The 16512-nt window shown below is 37.7% G+C and overlaps 1 protein-coding gene across 3 annotated transcripts in view; it reads right to left on the bottom strand.

The window, feature by feature from the left end:
* Window positions 1–1877: 1877 nt before the first annotated feature.
* Window positions 1878–16512, bottom strand: part of SLAIN1 (SLAIN motif family member 1) — a 41043-nt gene continuing 26408 nt past the window's right edge. For all 3 annotated transcript variants that reach the window (XM_072135403.1, XM_072135401.1, XM_072135402.1), the window contains 5 exons: window positions 15496–15645; window positions 11786–12139; window positions 10732–10884; window positions 5776–6061; window positions 1878–2847 (listed from right to left, as the gene is read on the bottom strand). In XM_072135403.1, the coding sequence (XP_071991504.1) occupies window positions 2772–2847; window positions 5776–6061; window positions 10732–10884; window positions 11786–12139; window positions 15496–15645 (1019 nt within the window). In that variant the 3' untranslated portion in view covers window positions 1878–2771. The remainder of the gene's footprint in view (window positions 2848–5775; window positions 6062–10731; window positions 10885–11785; window positions 12140–15495; window positions 15646–16512) is intronic.

Raw genomic sequence — 16512 nt, 5'->3', positions numbered from 1 at the left:
ATTGTAAGTGCCTTGTGGACCTGCTCTGGTTGTTATCCATTATTCCTGTCCTCCCTATCCTTGGTTATGTGTTTGTGTGCGTGCTGGGATTGCTAGCTTGCCAAATTTTTCTTGCAGTATTCGTTTCATTAGGGGGCCTAAATTTAGTACACCAGACCCTAGTATCAGTCCTTTTCCCTACTATCTGGAAAGGTCTTCTTGTTCAGAAAGAGAGAGAGAGTTGTCGGGTCTGAAACTAGCCCAGTTAAGCAGACCATCACCTTCAGACAAGGTCTAACTTAGTCTTAGCCTAAGGGACAGTTTTCCCTTCCCGGTTTCCCTACTTGCTGCGCTCTTTATTCGGTTTTCTGCCTTTTTGTAAACCATGACAGCTTGTTTCACAGGCTGATATACTTTCTCCCCCTTTCCTTGCTTCCTCAGCACTTTCCCCTCCATCTGCCTAATGTAATCTCGCTGCAGGAGTTTCAGCACACAGTGGGAGGGTGGAGAGTGTAACAGTCTGTGAAGACAGAGAACAGAGGGGCTCTGGTAACACCCGCCAAGAGCCCTATTGGCTTACAAGAAGAATTTAAATGTTGATTTTAGAGGGAGGGCATGAATAAAAATATAAGAAGATGCTTATAGATCCAGGTCCCTGAACTATGGTTATGTGCCCCTGGTTTATCATGCTGGATTTTGATGGTAGATTTCCTTTATGGAGGCCGTGCCTTCCTTTGCGGGCATAGGAAGTATTGCAGGTTATGCTGTGCTTAAAATTCTGGGTGACAGGTATGCAAATATATTTTTGAAGATGAGAAAAGAATAATTATGTTTACATTGCTAAATTTTCAAGTCAGATCCTCTCCAACCTTTGTAATGTTCGGAGCTCTCTCAGGAACATGCACTACAAACAACAACAGTCAACTCACCATGTATATCCCTAGCCTAACTTTTGCAAAGGGGGTCATAACTTTAAAATCACATAAAACTATTAAAACAGTCCATTGCACTGTGCAGCATATTTACAGATTCTTAGTTCTCTCTACTTCTATCTATGATGACTGTCAGCTTCTACACCAACCTTAAAGGGCTATTCTCATCTGGGCAGTCACATTCAGATTCATTAATCTGCCATATAAATACACATTTCTTCAATAAGATGTCATTAAAAAATGTTCTTGTGTGAAGATAATTTTTCATAAATGTAGTCATATGGTCCCTTAGAAACAAACCTGTGTCCTTGGATACGGTCACCTCTGCTGGAGTGTGGTCAGGCAGAGCTCAATAGTACATGTCTAGCCACCACTGCCAGAATGTGGGGTGTTCGTATCCAAGTAAACCTTCTGATTTCTAAGGGACAACATGGCTATGTTTATGAGAAATTATCTTCACACAGGAACATTTTGGTTAATAACATCACATTGAAGAAATGTTTACATATTGCAAATGAATTTAATTAAATGTGAATGTCCAGATGGAAATACCCCTTTAAGTAAGTGTTGTAGCCTATAAGACACTATAATTACTGTCAGATGGACTAATGTTAATAATATCAGCATGGTGGCCATAATATCTTATCCTGCATGCCCCATGCATAGAGTAGTCAGAGAAGCATGCAGGCATCTCAGATAGAAGTAGACAGCTCTGACTAGGAATGATCAGATCTAAGCTACACGCTGATGTTTTGAGCTTTAGAAATAAGAAATGTTGTTCCCACTGAGTTATCAGTTTCAATTTATGCTACAATGGCATAATAATGCAGAATTTATAGGGCTAGCTGTTTTGATCACATTTTTTTAAATTTTGATTCTGCTAAAGAAGCGGCGATATTTTTGGGGTTGTATGCGATATGGTAAACGTAAGATCTGAGTTATGTGTATAAAAATGAAATAAAGAAATGCTGAAAAATATTCTTTATTACTGAAACATTCCAAAACTGCAGTATACAGAGGTCATTGATATGAAATCATATACTGTCTTATTAAAGCATTAGTGCAATTTAATTTTGTAAAACGCCTATCAAAAAGTTTTATGTCCATTGAGACCTTTGATTTTTCAGTACTTTGACATAAGTAAAACAGTTGTGTACAGAAGAAAATCCCACTCCCAGATGCAGTATAGCTGCTGAGTAATTACAATATTAATCAAAAATCATTTAATAATAATAAATTAACATGAAACATAAAAAAAGGGACAAGACATAGTTCTGGTGGATTGTGGAACATTACGGTGTTTCTTCTTCGTGACCTTTGTGCTTTGCAACAAAAATGTGTTATGTACAGTATGTTGCTAGTAAATCTAAAAAAAAAAAGTGTTAAAAGTGTATTTTACAATATTTTATGGCACAAAAGTGAAGCAGCGTCTTGAGAGGTGTATAATCATTCATGTGTTACATCATTTAGTATTAAATACACAGATTCCCCAAAGGCTTTAGTAACCAGTATTGCAGTGCTTACTTCAGTGTACAAAAAGAGGTTAAGTGCATTGGCAAGTTAAAAAAAAAAAAAAAAGAAAAAAAGTTAAGAAAGTGGAAAAATGTATGTAAATCGTTAGTTGCTGATGCATTCTGCATACGTCCCATACAATATACATGTTGTTAAACAATATACAGTTATTGTTGTGAAAAGTATATATACAAGTCCACAGCAAACATTAAGGAGCTACATCGTCTCTGATAGCACGCCCACAAAACACATATGTTAAAATTTCAAGAACAGTTCAGTAGTACATGTCTTCTTCCCAGCCAGCTGGGATACATAATACACATAAAAGCATTACTCATAGAGCACAGCTCAGTAGCATCCATCCCTCCAGTTTCCGTCACGTAGAGTGCTCAGTGATGAAAGGGTCTTTGGAGGCTGTATAAAACTGAAAATCAAAAAGTAGAAAGGAAAAGAAAAAAAGAATAGTTACACATTTTTATTTCATTGAGTACACTGCTGAAAGTGAACAACCCCTTTATGAGACATATTATTGTTCGTATAATTAAATGTTCCTCAATTATATTGTTAATATGACGTTTTATTCCTTTATTTTTATTTATTTTTCCTTTTTTTTATATTGAGCACACAGTTTACACAGCGCTACACAGAGCTTGCCAAATCAGTCCCTGTCCCCATGGGGCTCACAATGTAATCAGCCTACCAGTATGTTTTGGAGTGTGGGAGGAAACGGGAGGATCCGGAGGAAACCCACGCAAACACAGAGAGAACATTCAAACTCTTTGCAGATGTTGACCTGTAGTGTTAACCACTGAGCCACTATTCTGCCCTATCGGTTTTCTAGAACTCTGCTTGCTGTCATTGAATAAGAAGGTTCATTGTTAACGTCCGGTGAATAAAAATCACTTTGGTGTCCATTGGATACTGGAAGAAAACAATGTAGCTTCCTACTGATCAACAGCAAGCAGAGATCTACAAAAGCATGGGGAACTGAAAGTATATTTATACACTGTATATTTCATTGCACAAACAATGACATTCATTTTCTGAAACTGTCATTTGGATTATTATAATATTTATTTATTCTACCAACTTGAAACTTACAAATCTAGACTATTGCATAGCAGCTATGGTTAACCACAATGATATGGAGAATAGCAAGGTAAACTAACGTCAGCGTAATATCAAACCAATTAGGCAAGTGTAACAACAGGATTCCAGAGCGTGTTCGACAGGTTCCCATTTCTGAGATGTGGGTGTTCCATCAGCTAACCTTAGTTAAATCAATCTCGGTGATCAAAGAGCACTTTTTTAATATTTACAGAACACTTACCCTATAATCTGACAGTATACTGTAACTTCCAACAGGCCTTGTCAGGAGTCAAGTTTTAAAGATTTTTTTTGCTGGCTTCTACATTTCTCAGCTGTTTTCTACTGAAACCTATAAAAGTCTTGATCCTTAAAGGGGTATTCCCATCTGCACATTTAAATTTCATTGAATTCATTTTCCATATGTAAACATTTCTTCAATTGGATGTTGTTTAAAAAAATGTTCCTGTGTGAAGATAATTTCTCATAAATGTAGTCATGTTGTCCTTAAGAAATGAGAGAACTTCCTCGGATACGACCACCTCACATTTTGGCAGCGGTGGCCAGACCTGCGCTATGGAGTCCTGGCTGTGGGCCATTTCAGTAACTCCAGGACATTATATATATACAAAAACCTTTTGTTTCTATTTGCAATCCCTCCAGCAGGGAGGCCGTATCCAGGGACAAAGTCTTTTGAAATTATCTTCACCCAGGTAAATTTTTTTAATGACATCTAATTGAAGAAATGTTTATATGGCAGATTAATGAATCTGGATGTAAATGCCCAGACGAGAATAGCCCTTTAAAGAAAACCATCAACATATTTTACCACATTAAACTACTGGCCAATGATATGTTATGGAATGCGCTTTCTAGAATTCCCTGGAATTTGATTTGATAAGCACTATGGAAAAGGATGGCACTATATTTTAAAAATTATTGTAAAGATTATGTTGGCTTTAATCGTCTCTTCCCATGACATCATCTAGAAGTGACGATCTGTCTCTTTGACAGCCTTGAGTCTTTTTAAGGCCCAAGGCTGTATGTTTTCTGGCCACTTGTTACAATGTGCCACATGTAACATACAAATAATCAAGACACACAATAAGTGAACTTCAATGGGTTAAAAGCCATGTGTGGTACAATAAATAATTATATCCATGTATATGGGTAGGTAATAAATTTGTCATATAGCATAGCCCCAAGTAAACATGCATAAGACAATGGGGTTAAAATAGATGCACAGATAATCCTGCAGGAAAGAATGACAAAAGGAAAGTGGAAAACAAATACCATACCAAATCAGATCACACATGGGAAGTTGCCCCGACACGTGTTTCGCTATGAGCGCTTTATCAAGGGGGCGCTTTATCCCCTTGATAAAGCGCTCATAGCGAAACACGTGTCAGGGCAACTTCCCATGTGTGATCTGATTTGGTATGGTATTTGTTTTTCACTTTCCTTTTGTCATTCTTTCCTGCAGGATTATCTGTGCATCTATTTTAACCCCATTGTCTTATGCATGTTTACTTGGGGCTATGCTATATGACAAATTTATTACCTACCCATATACATGGATATAATTATTTATTGTACCACACATGGCTTTTAACCCATTGTAGTTCACCCATTGTGTGTCTTGATTATTTGTATGCTACTAATAAAGATGGTAATTTTTTACATTTATTCTTTGTAAGTGTTACATCACTTTTTGGTCAAATTATTAGTGTTTTGTATTGGGACCCGAGTGTGGCCGACAGTATTGTCCACATATATCGGGTCTATCAAATTCTGTTGGTGTTCTAAATGTGCCACATGTGTAATAGTCAGTAATATTCTCCAGATACTACCATACTGTACCCTGATGATATATCATAGGATCAATTAGACAACTTAAAGTACCGCAGGGGGTCTAAAAAAAAAATAGTAAAAAAATAAATGGTAGATATGGCCATGTCCCAAAATCTTAAATACTGTCACTATGAAGTGCAATTTGTTACACAGAAAACAAGCCCTCACACAGCTCTTTACTTTGAAAAATAAAAAAGTTATATATTTTTGTAGGTGGGGAGTAAAAAAAGGGCCTGGTCTAAATATATTTATAAGGGTCTGGTATAAATCATCTATCATCAGTGAATCAAATGGTAGATGTCTTTTAAAGCAAACCTGTCATCAAGATTTCACATTTTCACCCATTGCTCTGGCATGAAAATAAGAAATTAGAGTCAAGAACAAGTATCATGATTTATAATGAGACTTCAATTACCTGCGTGGTGGAGTAGCAATCTTACTCCGGGGAATACTGCTTGCACCAATGCTAGACAAAGCTGGTCTTGGTAGACCACTTCTTGCAATAGGCAAGGAACTTGCAGTCTTGTTGGGCATTGGGATTCCAGAGCTTGATATAGATTGTAGACTAACGGAGTGCGAAATGCCTCCATTGGCTTGAATAGTAGGGCTGACATAGGCTGTAGCTTTAAGAGGTGGCCGCACAGACACCGGGAAATTTCCCACACTATGTACCCTTTGCTGAAGTTGACCTGGTGGTGGAACTAAAAAAACAAAAAGATTATATACATTATTATAGTATATTTGTCAACAGTACCCTTTTAGATGCTTTCTCTGACTGGGCTTAAAGGAAATCTAACACTTTGAAAATGACTTTAAGCTAAACATACCTCGTTCTAGCTTACTACATGGTGATGCAGGAACTCTTCTTGATTATCGTTTAAAACCTTGTCCTTTCTGCAAAAAAAGCTTTTCAAATTATGCAATTTAGTGCTGGACGTTTCTATGCATATAACACAGTGCACTCCGGCTGCTTCTTGTAAGCTCTCATGCATGTGCCCTTATCGTCTCTATTGCCCAGGCGACTGTGAGAGTTCCTGAGAACCAGGTGACGTCAACGGCTCTTGGGAACCGTGGTATTGGTGTGAATGGGAAACTTATGCCTCACACAAGGAGGTACATAATTAGAAGTAGCCGGAGAGCCTTGTGTAACATGCACAGGAGTGCCAGGCGGTAATTTGCATAATTTGAAAATATATTTTTTGCAGGAAGCACAAGGTTATAAAGGATAAGAAGAGATCCTGTATCACCATGCAGACAGCTAGAAGAAGGTATGCTTACTTAAAATAGTCATTTTCAAATTGGTAGATTTCCTTTAATAGGCAACTGTTCATAATAACCTGAAGGCCACTGTAAGACCTTCAGTTACCATGACAACCCCTGAAGGTGGCAGAGGGGAGAGTGGAAGCTCACAACTTTAACACTTGGATGTTATTATTAAGTATTGATCATGGCATTGGAGAATAAACCTGCCAAAAAAAATAGTTACCATATTTTTTGGACTATAAGGTGCACCGGATTATAAGGTGTCAATAAATGCCTGCTAAAATGTCTAGGTTCATATATAAGGCGCACCGGAGTATAAGGCACACCTGATTATAAGAATGAATGACCAGCAGGTGGCAGACCTGTGCACAGTTCAAGGCAGCTGGTGTCTGTAAGTACAGTATTTTTCGGACTATAAGGCGCACCGGAGTATAAGGCGCACCATCAATAAATGCCTGCTAAAATGTCTAGGTTCATATATAAGGCGCACCGGAGTATAAGGCGCACCTGATTATAAGGATGAATGACCAGCACAGTTCAAGACAGCTGTTGTCTTTAAGTATGGTTCATATATAAGTCGCACTGGACTATAAGGCATACCTTTGATTTCTGAGAAAATCAAAGGATTTTTTGTGCGCCTTATAGTCCGAAAAATATGGTACTGCCAAATCAGTAAGACTGGGTGCCAGCTAGATTGTATAGCCAGCACCTGATAGTTATGGTCCTGGCACAGCTCCCAAAGTCTGTGTCATCACTGCACCATTCCCTTACACCGACAGTCGTTTACCACCTGCTCAACGCAACATAATTTTATGGTACATAGCACAAAGTGGTTAATATTTAATACAGTTTGTAAACGTTATAAAAAATGAATGGAGTTTAATAAAAGTGACTTGTTTCTAACCTTTTTTAAAGCTATTATAAAGACTACAAAACACTGAAATCAAACATCTTTCCACATTTTAAGCTACATGTCCCATCTGCACCCGGATTATGATTTCTGTATTCATCCAAGATACTTTACGAATAGGAGAACAAATCAATATGTACACTTCCTAAAAAGCAGATTCCCATAGGCGGCCAACTATTCAACTGCCAGAGCCAGAGGTGAGACTTTGATGACGTATTCCTCACATCACCAAGCGTTCATTGCCAGAGCAATGAGTGAGTTAGCAGAATTCCAACTTCTTTTGCTTGGATCAAAATAAGAAGTTATTGATTGAGGTGTTAGGCCATAGACAAAACAATATCCTGAACCTGGCAGATCGGTGTTGTGGCAATACCTTGTTAATTATTCATCATCTTCCACCTTCATATACTGAGATAGATGCAATGTTTTATTACTTGTTGAGAAGTGAAACTTTGTTGTCAATGAAAACATATCTTTAACCCCTTATCACAGACACTAGTTTTCAGCTTAATGACCAGACTCGATTTTTCAAATCTGGCATGTCTCACGATAATTGGTTATAACTTCGGAACGCTTTAACATATCCAGGTGATTTTAAGACTGTTTTCTCGTGACACATTTTACTTTATGTTAGTGATAAGTTTTGCGTTCCGTTCTAAAAAAAAAAGTGAAAATTTGGCAAAAGTTTGTAAAAATTCTTCATTTTCCAAGTTTGAAATGTCCTGCTTTCCAGACAGGAAGTAAAACTACCCAAAAAGCTTGATAATTAACATTTACAGAATGTCTTCTTTATGCTGAAATGATATTTTATGCGTCCTGTCATTTTTCTAGGATGTTATGAGGTGCATAACTTTAGGTGCCATTTTTCTCATTTTCATGAAAATTGCCAAAACTCACATTTTAAGGGACAACTCAGATTCCAAGTGACTTTGAAAGGCCTAAATAATAGTAAAACCCCATAAATTACCCCACTATAGAAATGTTACCCCTCAACATGTGTAAAACAACTTCTACTAAGTCTATTAACCCTTTAAGTGTTTCACATGGGTTAAAACAATATGGACTTGTGATTTAGAAACTTGAATTTTTTGGGAAAATACATTCATTTAGGCCAAAACTGACAGTTTCAGAATAAATTAAATGATGAAATGCTCTGCAACATTTGATGCCCAATTCCTCCCGAATGTAGCGATACCCCATATATGGTGGTGTCCTGCTGTACGGGCGCACGGCCAGGCATAGGATGAAGGGAGGCGCCCTTCACAGCAGATTTGTATTTTCACATTGTACAAGCTATAAATTTATATTTTTTTTTGGGAATGCAAACATATGAGGCTTATTATGTACGGGATGAGATACAATGTACTGTATAGACAATTCATTTTGGGGGTCTATAGCTTATTCATAAGATTTTATTAACTATTTCAAGGAGGACACAAACAAAATCATCAATTTTTATTTGGGATTTTTAGCATGTTTTTTTCCCCTGCTCACCGTAATGTAAAAAAAATATTTTATATTTTATTCTCTTGTTCACTACGACTCCGGTGATACCTCATTTATATAGTTTTTCTCATCTTTGCTCAATTTTCCTGAGCAAAACCAATATTGGAGAAAATCTTTTTTACGACAACTTTTTAGGGCCATAACTCCTGTATTTTTCTGTTGTCAGTTCTGGTTGAGGGCTTATTTTTTGCGAAAACAGTTGTTCTTTTCAGTCGTATCATATTAGGGAACGTAACTTTTTTTGATCACTTTTTAGAATATTTTTAGTGATGGTGTTTGATGAAAAATGGTATATTACGGGAAGTTTTTAAAGTTTTTTTTTTACGTCATTCACCGAGCGGGTTCAATATTGATTTAGATTTATTGTACAGATTGATACGGACGCGGTGATACCAAATATGTACGTGTTTTTGTGTTTTAAATACTTTATTTGCATTTTGTGTGTAATGGGGGGGGGGGTATTATTGGACTTTTATTTTATTTATTTATTTAATTATATTCTAAAATGACTAAATCTTTTTTTTTTTTTTTTTTTTTTTTTTTTACTTTTTTACATTTTCTAATTCTTGGCTTGAACAAGCGATCATCCGATCGCTTGTTCAAGCCCTTACACTGCAATACACTTGTATTGCAGTGTATACTGTAAGTAACTGAGCATGCGGAACCCAGCACAGAGAGGAGCCGACAGCCTCAGGTCACTCGTCGGAACCCGGGGCTGAGGCAGGAGGGATCGGATCCCCCAGGAAGCACACCGGGGGGGTCCGATCCACGGTGGGGACACTTACACGCGGCAGTCATGCTTAACCGCGGTGTGTAAGGGGTTAAACACCTGGGATCTGAGTTTTTCCGATCCCGGGTGTTAGTGCCAGGTCTGGGCTGTGATATCACAGCCCGACACCGGCACTTGCAGGACCCGATGTCCAGAAATCTTCTTCTGATGCACCGTCGTAGAAAGGCGTTGCATCAGAAGAAGTACCCTTAATGACCGCCGTAAAAAGCTGCGGCGGTCATTAAGAGGTTAAATATATCAGTGATGGTATAAAATTATTTCAGCCTTTTTTGTGCATACAAGTTTACTAGTGTTTTTCTATGTTTTTTTCCCAGTTGCCAAATAAAACAACCAGAGAACTCTGTAATATGAAACATGAAGAAAGATACAGTATTTGGAGTTTGTTTACAAACTGAAATCTCTATAGAAAAGGACTTATATTCTTCACTGAATTTTATTTCAAGTTCTCTACACTATCTTGCACCAGGGTACTGTAACACTCCGGTTGTTCTGGGGCACTATGACTATAGGGTTTTGTGTATGGGAATTGTGACTACTGGCTTCTGTAGGGGCACCCACACACACACATATATAATATAAATATAAAATATATATATATATATATATATATATATATATATATATATATATATATATATATATATATATATATATATATATTTATTATCAGCAGAATGACAGGACTGGGGATCATTCGTATCCGATTCCTCCTGTGTACTTCCCCCATGTGGTCTGCAGCTACTGGGACAGATATGTGCAAGTTCATCAATATGTACAATTTTCTGAGAGAGTAAGGGGGTCCCATTCAGAAGTCTGCTATGCGCCACTGTCTGGAGAGATTGCTGCGGTAATCCATATGAATGGGCAGTATATATAATAAGTAGACAGGTGAAGATACTCACTACTTGACTGCAGTCTGGATAGCCCATTTGCAGCACCATGCAGATTAGAATCAAAACTTTGGCTGTTGCGTACTGTAACTGGAGACACCACAGTGGTAGTTGTTGTTGTGCTGGGCATTCGAGCCAGGTTGGGCATACTTCTACGCAATTTGTCTAGAAGAAAAAAAAAAGGAAGAAAAATAACCTTCATTTTGTGAATGCAACACCTTAAAATTACTAATACATATTGGTATATTGAATCCTGGGATGTTTTTGTCATATATTTCAAACAAACGAAGAATTGAAGCATAGTACATTAATCAAATTTTGTGCTTTTAGATATCAGGGAAAGCCAAATGAGTATATATATTCTAAAAGGAACAGATTCCCAACGGTAGATAGCAATTTTGATGATTTTTATGTATTATAATACTCCAAAATGTCATTAATCAAATGCTACCTACAACACAAATGTGTGCAATATTGGGCTACAAAAACAAACAGTTGTTTGAGGAATGTTTTATTGGTGTGTGAAGACTGCTCACGCGCCAACAACCATAGAAAAAGGCTGCTTGAACCAAGTATGAGCAGGTAACACATACACAGTGCTGTGTAAAACAAGACCTTGTATGCTGTGGAAACAAAGATTAGGGGATGGCCAAAAAACAACACTTGCGTGCATGTATCCTAGGGGTCCTTTAACATACACAAAGAATTGTCTATAGATGGTCCATAGAAAGGACCATCTCTCGAAATTTCTTCTTACAAACAAGCAGCAGCATGTTAGCTTATACTGGTGTATATACTATCGAGAGTCAGCATTTATATCAGCAGTAAAGATTCAATACATTTTTTTATGGTTTTCTTTGGCAAGTTAAACCCAGTGTAAAGTGGATATTGGTAACAATGTTGGCTCAGCCACTATCTTTGGTAATAACATAATCGTCAGCTAAGCTTAAGAGCCACAAATATGCAGACGCTCTTACCTTGAACACTAGATCAATGAATTATTCAATGCAAAGCATTACACCGACTTGCTAAAATTCTGTATAGTCCCTGTGATAATAATGTTTACCTGCAGTTGTTCTACTTTGTGGTTGGTCTGAAGTCTGAGCTTGAGAAGAAAAACTATATTGCTGAAATCCATTAGAATTCAGATACTGGGAACTGGGGCTTCTCCTGCAGTCCCGAATACTGGAGAAAGTCTGCGAGTGAGGAATGCCTCGCTGGAGAGGGGAACATCGACTGAGTCTAGGCTGAGGTGGTGGCAACAGATCAAACTCTTCATCTTCATCATCAACACTATAACGGTCTGAATCCTGGTCACTACTGGCACAGGAAATTTTCTTTCCAGAATACAGAGACAGGCTTGAGCGATGTCTTGATACTGAGCTACAAGTAGAGGTAGATGCAAAATCTTGCCGAAGGCCTGCAACAAGATTGAGTGGCATTAGAATACATTTATTAATCTTACAGAAATATTCATCAAGATGCTTAATTTCAGCGTATACATTTTTTCCCCATCTACACTTCCAGTTTTGATGCAGAATAGCAGAAATATTTGCTATCTTTTTATATTCCAGACATTATACAGGACAACATTTTTTGATACAGCGTTACAAAGTGATCTCCTTTTGACAAATATTTAGCGTGGCTACTATTACATCCCAATAAATACTGAAAATGTTTAACCCCTTAACAACCTGGCCTTTTTGTTTTTTCATTTCTATTCTTCACTCCCCACCTTCAAAAATCTATAATATTATTACACGTAAAGAGCTGTGCTTATTTTCTGCATAACAAATTGCACTTCATAGTGACGGTATGTAATATTCCATGCCGTGTACTGGGAAGCGGGAAAAAAAATTCCAAATGCAGCGAAAATGGTGAAAAAATGCATTTGCGCCGTTTTCTTGTGAGCTTAGATTTTACGGCTTTCTCTGTGCGCCCCAAACGAAATGTCTACTTTATTCTTTGGGTCGGTGCGATCACGGGGATACCAAATTTGTATAGGTTTTATAATGTTTTCATACATTTACAAAAATTAAAACCTCCTGTGCAAAAATATTTTTTTTTATTTTGCCATCTTCTGGCGCCAATAACTTTTTCATACTGCGGTGTACGGAGCTGTGGGTGGTGTCATTTTTTTGCGACTTGATGACGTTTTCATTGCTATCCTTTTTAGGACTGTAAGCCCTTTTGATCACTTTTTATTGATTTTTAGGTTTTTCCAAATGGCAAAAAAGTGCCATTTTCGACTTTTGTGCACTATTTTCCTTTACGGGGTTAAATGCAGCAAAAAAACACTATTATATTTTGATAGATCGGGCATTTTCGGATGCAACGATACCTAATGTGTTTATGATTTTTACTGTTTATTTATATTTATATCAGTTCTAGGGAAAGGGGGAGGGGGTTTATTATAAATTTTTTTTTTACCTTTTTTTCACTTTCACCCGCAAGCCCTCTCCATGCACCGGGACCCGACATGCGCCGTACTAGCCGGTATTAATACACATCAGTATTAATGATAGTAAGAACATTACTATTTATGCTGTGGTAAGAAAACTACTGTAAATATGCTTATGACATTTTATACAAGCTGACCCCAGCTTAAAGGGTACCTGTCACCTACAGTATATCTACCCTCAGGCAGGGCCGACATGCCCATGGCAGCTAGAGGGAGGGGGCAGGATTCTATGGGAAATAAAAAATAATATTTTGCATACTGCCAATTTAGGACTACTGTTGGATAGCGGTGTTACCATTGGCGGCAGTGCAGAAGATGTGGAGGAGTGGCACCTCAAGGCAGGATGCTGAAAGTGATGAATTGCCGACCCTCCGAATGCAGCACAACCGTGAAGAAGTTTATCAGTACACTGCTGTGAGTGAACAGAAGCTGACTGTGCAGCCATCCCCTATGATGAGAGGTTATAACCTCTGCAAAAGTCAGCTCATTTTATGGCTGCTCTGTCCTGTAAGAGAACCAGCTCCATCTCCTATCTTCTGCTTTATGGCACTTATAGTGCTGAGGAAGAAGCTGCCCCAAATATAAAAATCAATATAAAAAGACAGGCAGGTATGTTGTATAAATGCTGAGTGGTGTTAGAGTATGAGGACACGGTCTAAATAATGTAGGTGTATTTTTGTGTATTTTAGGTTACATTTACAACTCATTTTATGTATATGATCAGTGTATATACTAGAAAAGCTTCCAGCCTAGATGTTAAAAGTAAATATGGACATATTGGTATAGTGTGGAAAACACAGAAAGGAAAGACACAGCAAGTTGCATTTTTCCATCCTGCTTGCACCTGCTGAGCAATCTATACACTCAGTGGAGGCCATTGGAGCCAATAGGGGACTGATGCAAAGTACTGTATCCGCCCCCAGCCTCCCAAGTGGAGGATTAAGGTGAACCCTAGAGATGTCAATGTCCTTATGACACAGTGACATCACTGAGGATGCGCCCTGAATATCCCTGGCCGCTGCAGATGTTCACTCCTCCTAGTTTTCAGGTAATGGTAAACCAGGTGGTGATAATGTATCCCATTGATATCAAGCACAACATGTTTTGCATGTGAACAATGCAAAGCATATATTGCTTGTTCCAAAATACAAAACTGTGTTTTGAAATGCAATTCAAACTCTGTTTAAATCCATGTGAACGCAGCATATACAGCATATAAGGACCTCCAATCTGCATCAATAGATACTGTATACGTGGAACCTACTACCTGTGCTTTTAAGTGAAAGCTTTATTTAAAGACCCTACTTGCATCGTATGTGACCAGTGGCTGTTTGGCAAAGAATAATATGGGGTGCATAGAGACTTTGTGCCTAGGGCAGCATGCCCTATAAATACAGCCCTGGTCCTTATAGGCCAACAGTTTAGCGTCCCAAATATGCTTATATTGCACTTGTGTGCCTCATAGTTAAAAAAAAAACTTCTACTTACCTTCAAAATGCTGCTCTTCAATGTGCAGATCTATGATGAAGCAATGGCACGACAACTCGGCTTTGCTGCACATGCCCCAGACATCCAGTGCATGTGCAGTATGGCCAATGGGAGGATGTATCATTAGGCAGGCACCTTGCAACAGTTTTTACTAGTTTTGCCATATGATGTGTTCAGGATTGTAGTATATTCACGACTTGTCATGTGAAAAGTGACACTAAAGTTGCAAATTTGGGGGCAAACAGTTCCTATTTATTTACTTCACCAGGAGGGCGCTAGAGTGGATTCGAGCCAAAATCTGAAACTTTTTTTTTTTTAATGCACCCTATCAGTTTTCAGTCAGCTTTCTCAAGGGGGTGGTGACAGCAAAAACATGTGTTTACCTACCACTACATTCTTGCATTATATGATTTTGGACAAATATATTTTTGATGGCCTAGTCTGTTATTTGACTGAATAATAAAGCTTTTATGTACTGTAATTGTAGCATTGGGTTTTGTTTTTGTGAGAATATACATTTTGTTGTTCATACGGTTGTTGGTAAAAATATTTTGAAGTGGGTACCAGGTCAGTTTACTGTATAGGGCAAACAGTCAGTGATTGACTTGAAATACAGATATTTTCCTACAAAAGTAATATAGAGCTAGATGATTTATCTACCCTGTTCTCTTTGCTGCTTGCATATTCAAAGTAAAAAAAAAAAAAAAGATTTAAAACACAGAATTGTTTGTGTTTGATAAGCATGAAATAATGCAAAGGTAAGCAAAATCCTAAACACCTGCAAGTAAGCTTCAACAAAAAGAAAAAAAACAAAACACAATCCTTACTTTCTTCTTGTAACCGTGCCATGATCTGGACATCAGTGAGGTCCTGCAGTTTGTAACCCATGGAAATTGAATCATCTTCTACCTCTGATGTACTAAGTTCACTATCTATTGAAGATTGTGGGCTCAAGGGTGAAGTCTTCATATGGTAACCTGAAATGGAAAGATAAACTTTACATTCATTTACTGTAAGTAGAGTACATAAAATAAAAACCATCACTCTCCTCCACCAAAATGAAATGAAAAAGACAGACTAAAAAGATACTTGTAATTTTTTGGTAACGACAAATTGTCAACATTTAAGAAACTCATGTCATATTTTGAGAATCCTAGGTCAAGCAATTGAGAAATCACAACTAGATAAATCACTACATATTTATTTAAGTTTCTGCAGCAAGACTGTGAATTAGGTATTTTTTTACTCACAAAAAAGGTAAATTGGAATTGCTCCCATAAAAGTTATTGTCAAGATAGCATCTTTTCTATCAACTTTCACTTGGGCAAAGGAAATAACAGAACATTCTTTATGCATTTTGTTTTAGTATTTTATTTGATGTCAGATGTAAATAAAAGACAGAACTTTTCAATTATCCAAGTATAAAGATATTGTATGCTTAGTGTTTTTTATGGCAAAATATAAGCTATCGCAAAACTGTACCATGTTAAGTACAAGTTCTTAATATGGTCACCCATATAGTACTTGTACCCAGGTTAATTTCCTGTAAAGACGCCATGATGTCCTTTGGCATCATGTGTCCAACAGATGGAGGGGAAGAGCAGACATCACTATCATAACCCTCCAACCACTCCAACCACTGCTATCACTATGAAGTTGGGTTGTGCAGAAAGTAATCTTTGCCCAGTTCCCTCCATCCACCAGAAGCCAACAAAACATGGGGATCAAAGGAAGTCCCGAGTCCTGTTCCCGTCCGGTCCCATGACCAGCCGATCTTGGGGCTTTATAGAAATTATACCAGAGTACAATATGAGTGACCCTGGTAAAGCGATAATGGCCAAACT

Source organism: Engystomops pustulosus, chromosome 2, assembly GCF_040894005.1.
Source record: "Engystomops pustulosus chromosome 2, aEngPut4.maternal, whole genome shotgun sequence".
Taxonomy (NCBI): Eukaryota; Metazoa; Chordata; class Amphibia; order Anura; family Leptodactylidae; genus Engystomops; species Engystomops pustulosus.
This window is presented reverse-complemented; position numbering and strand designations above follow the sequence as displayed.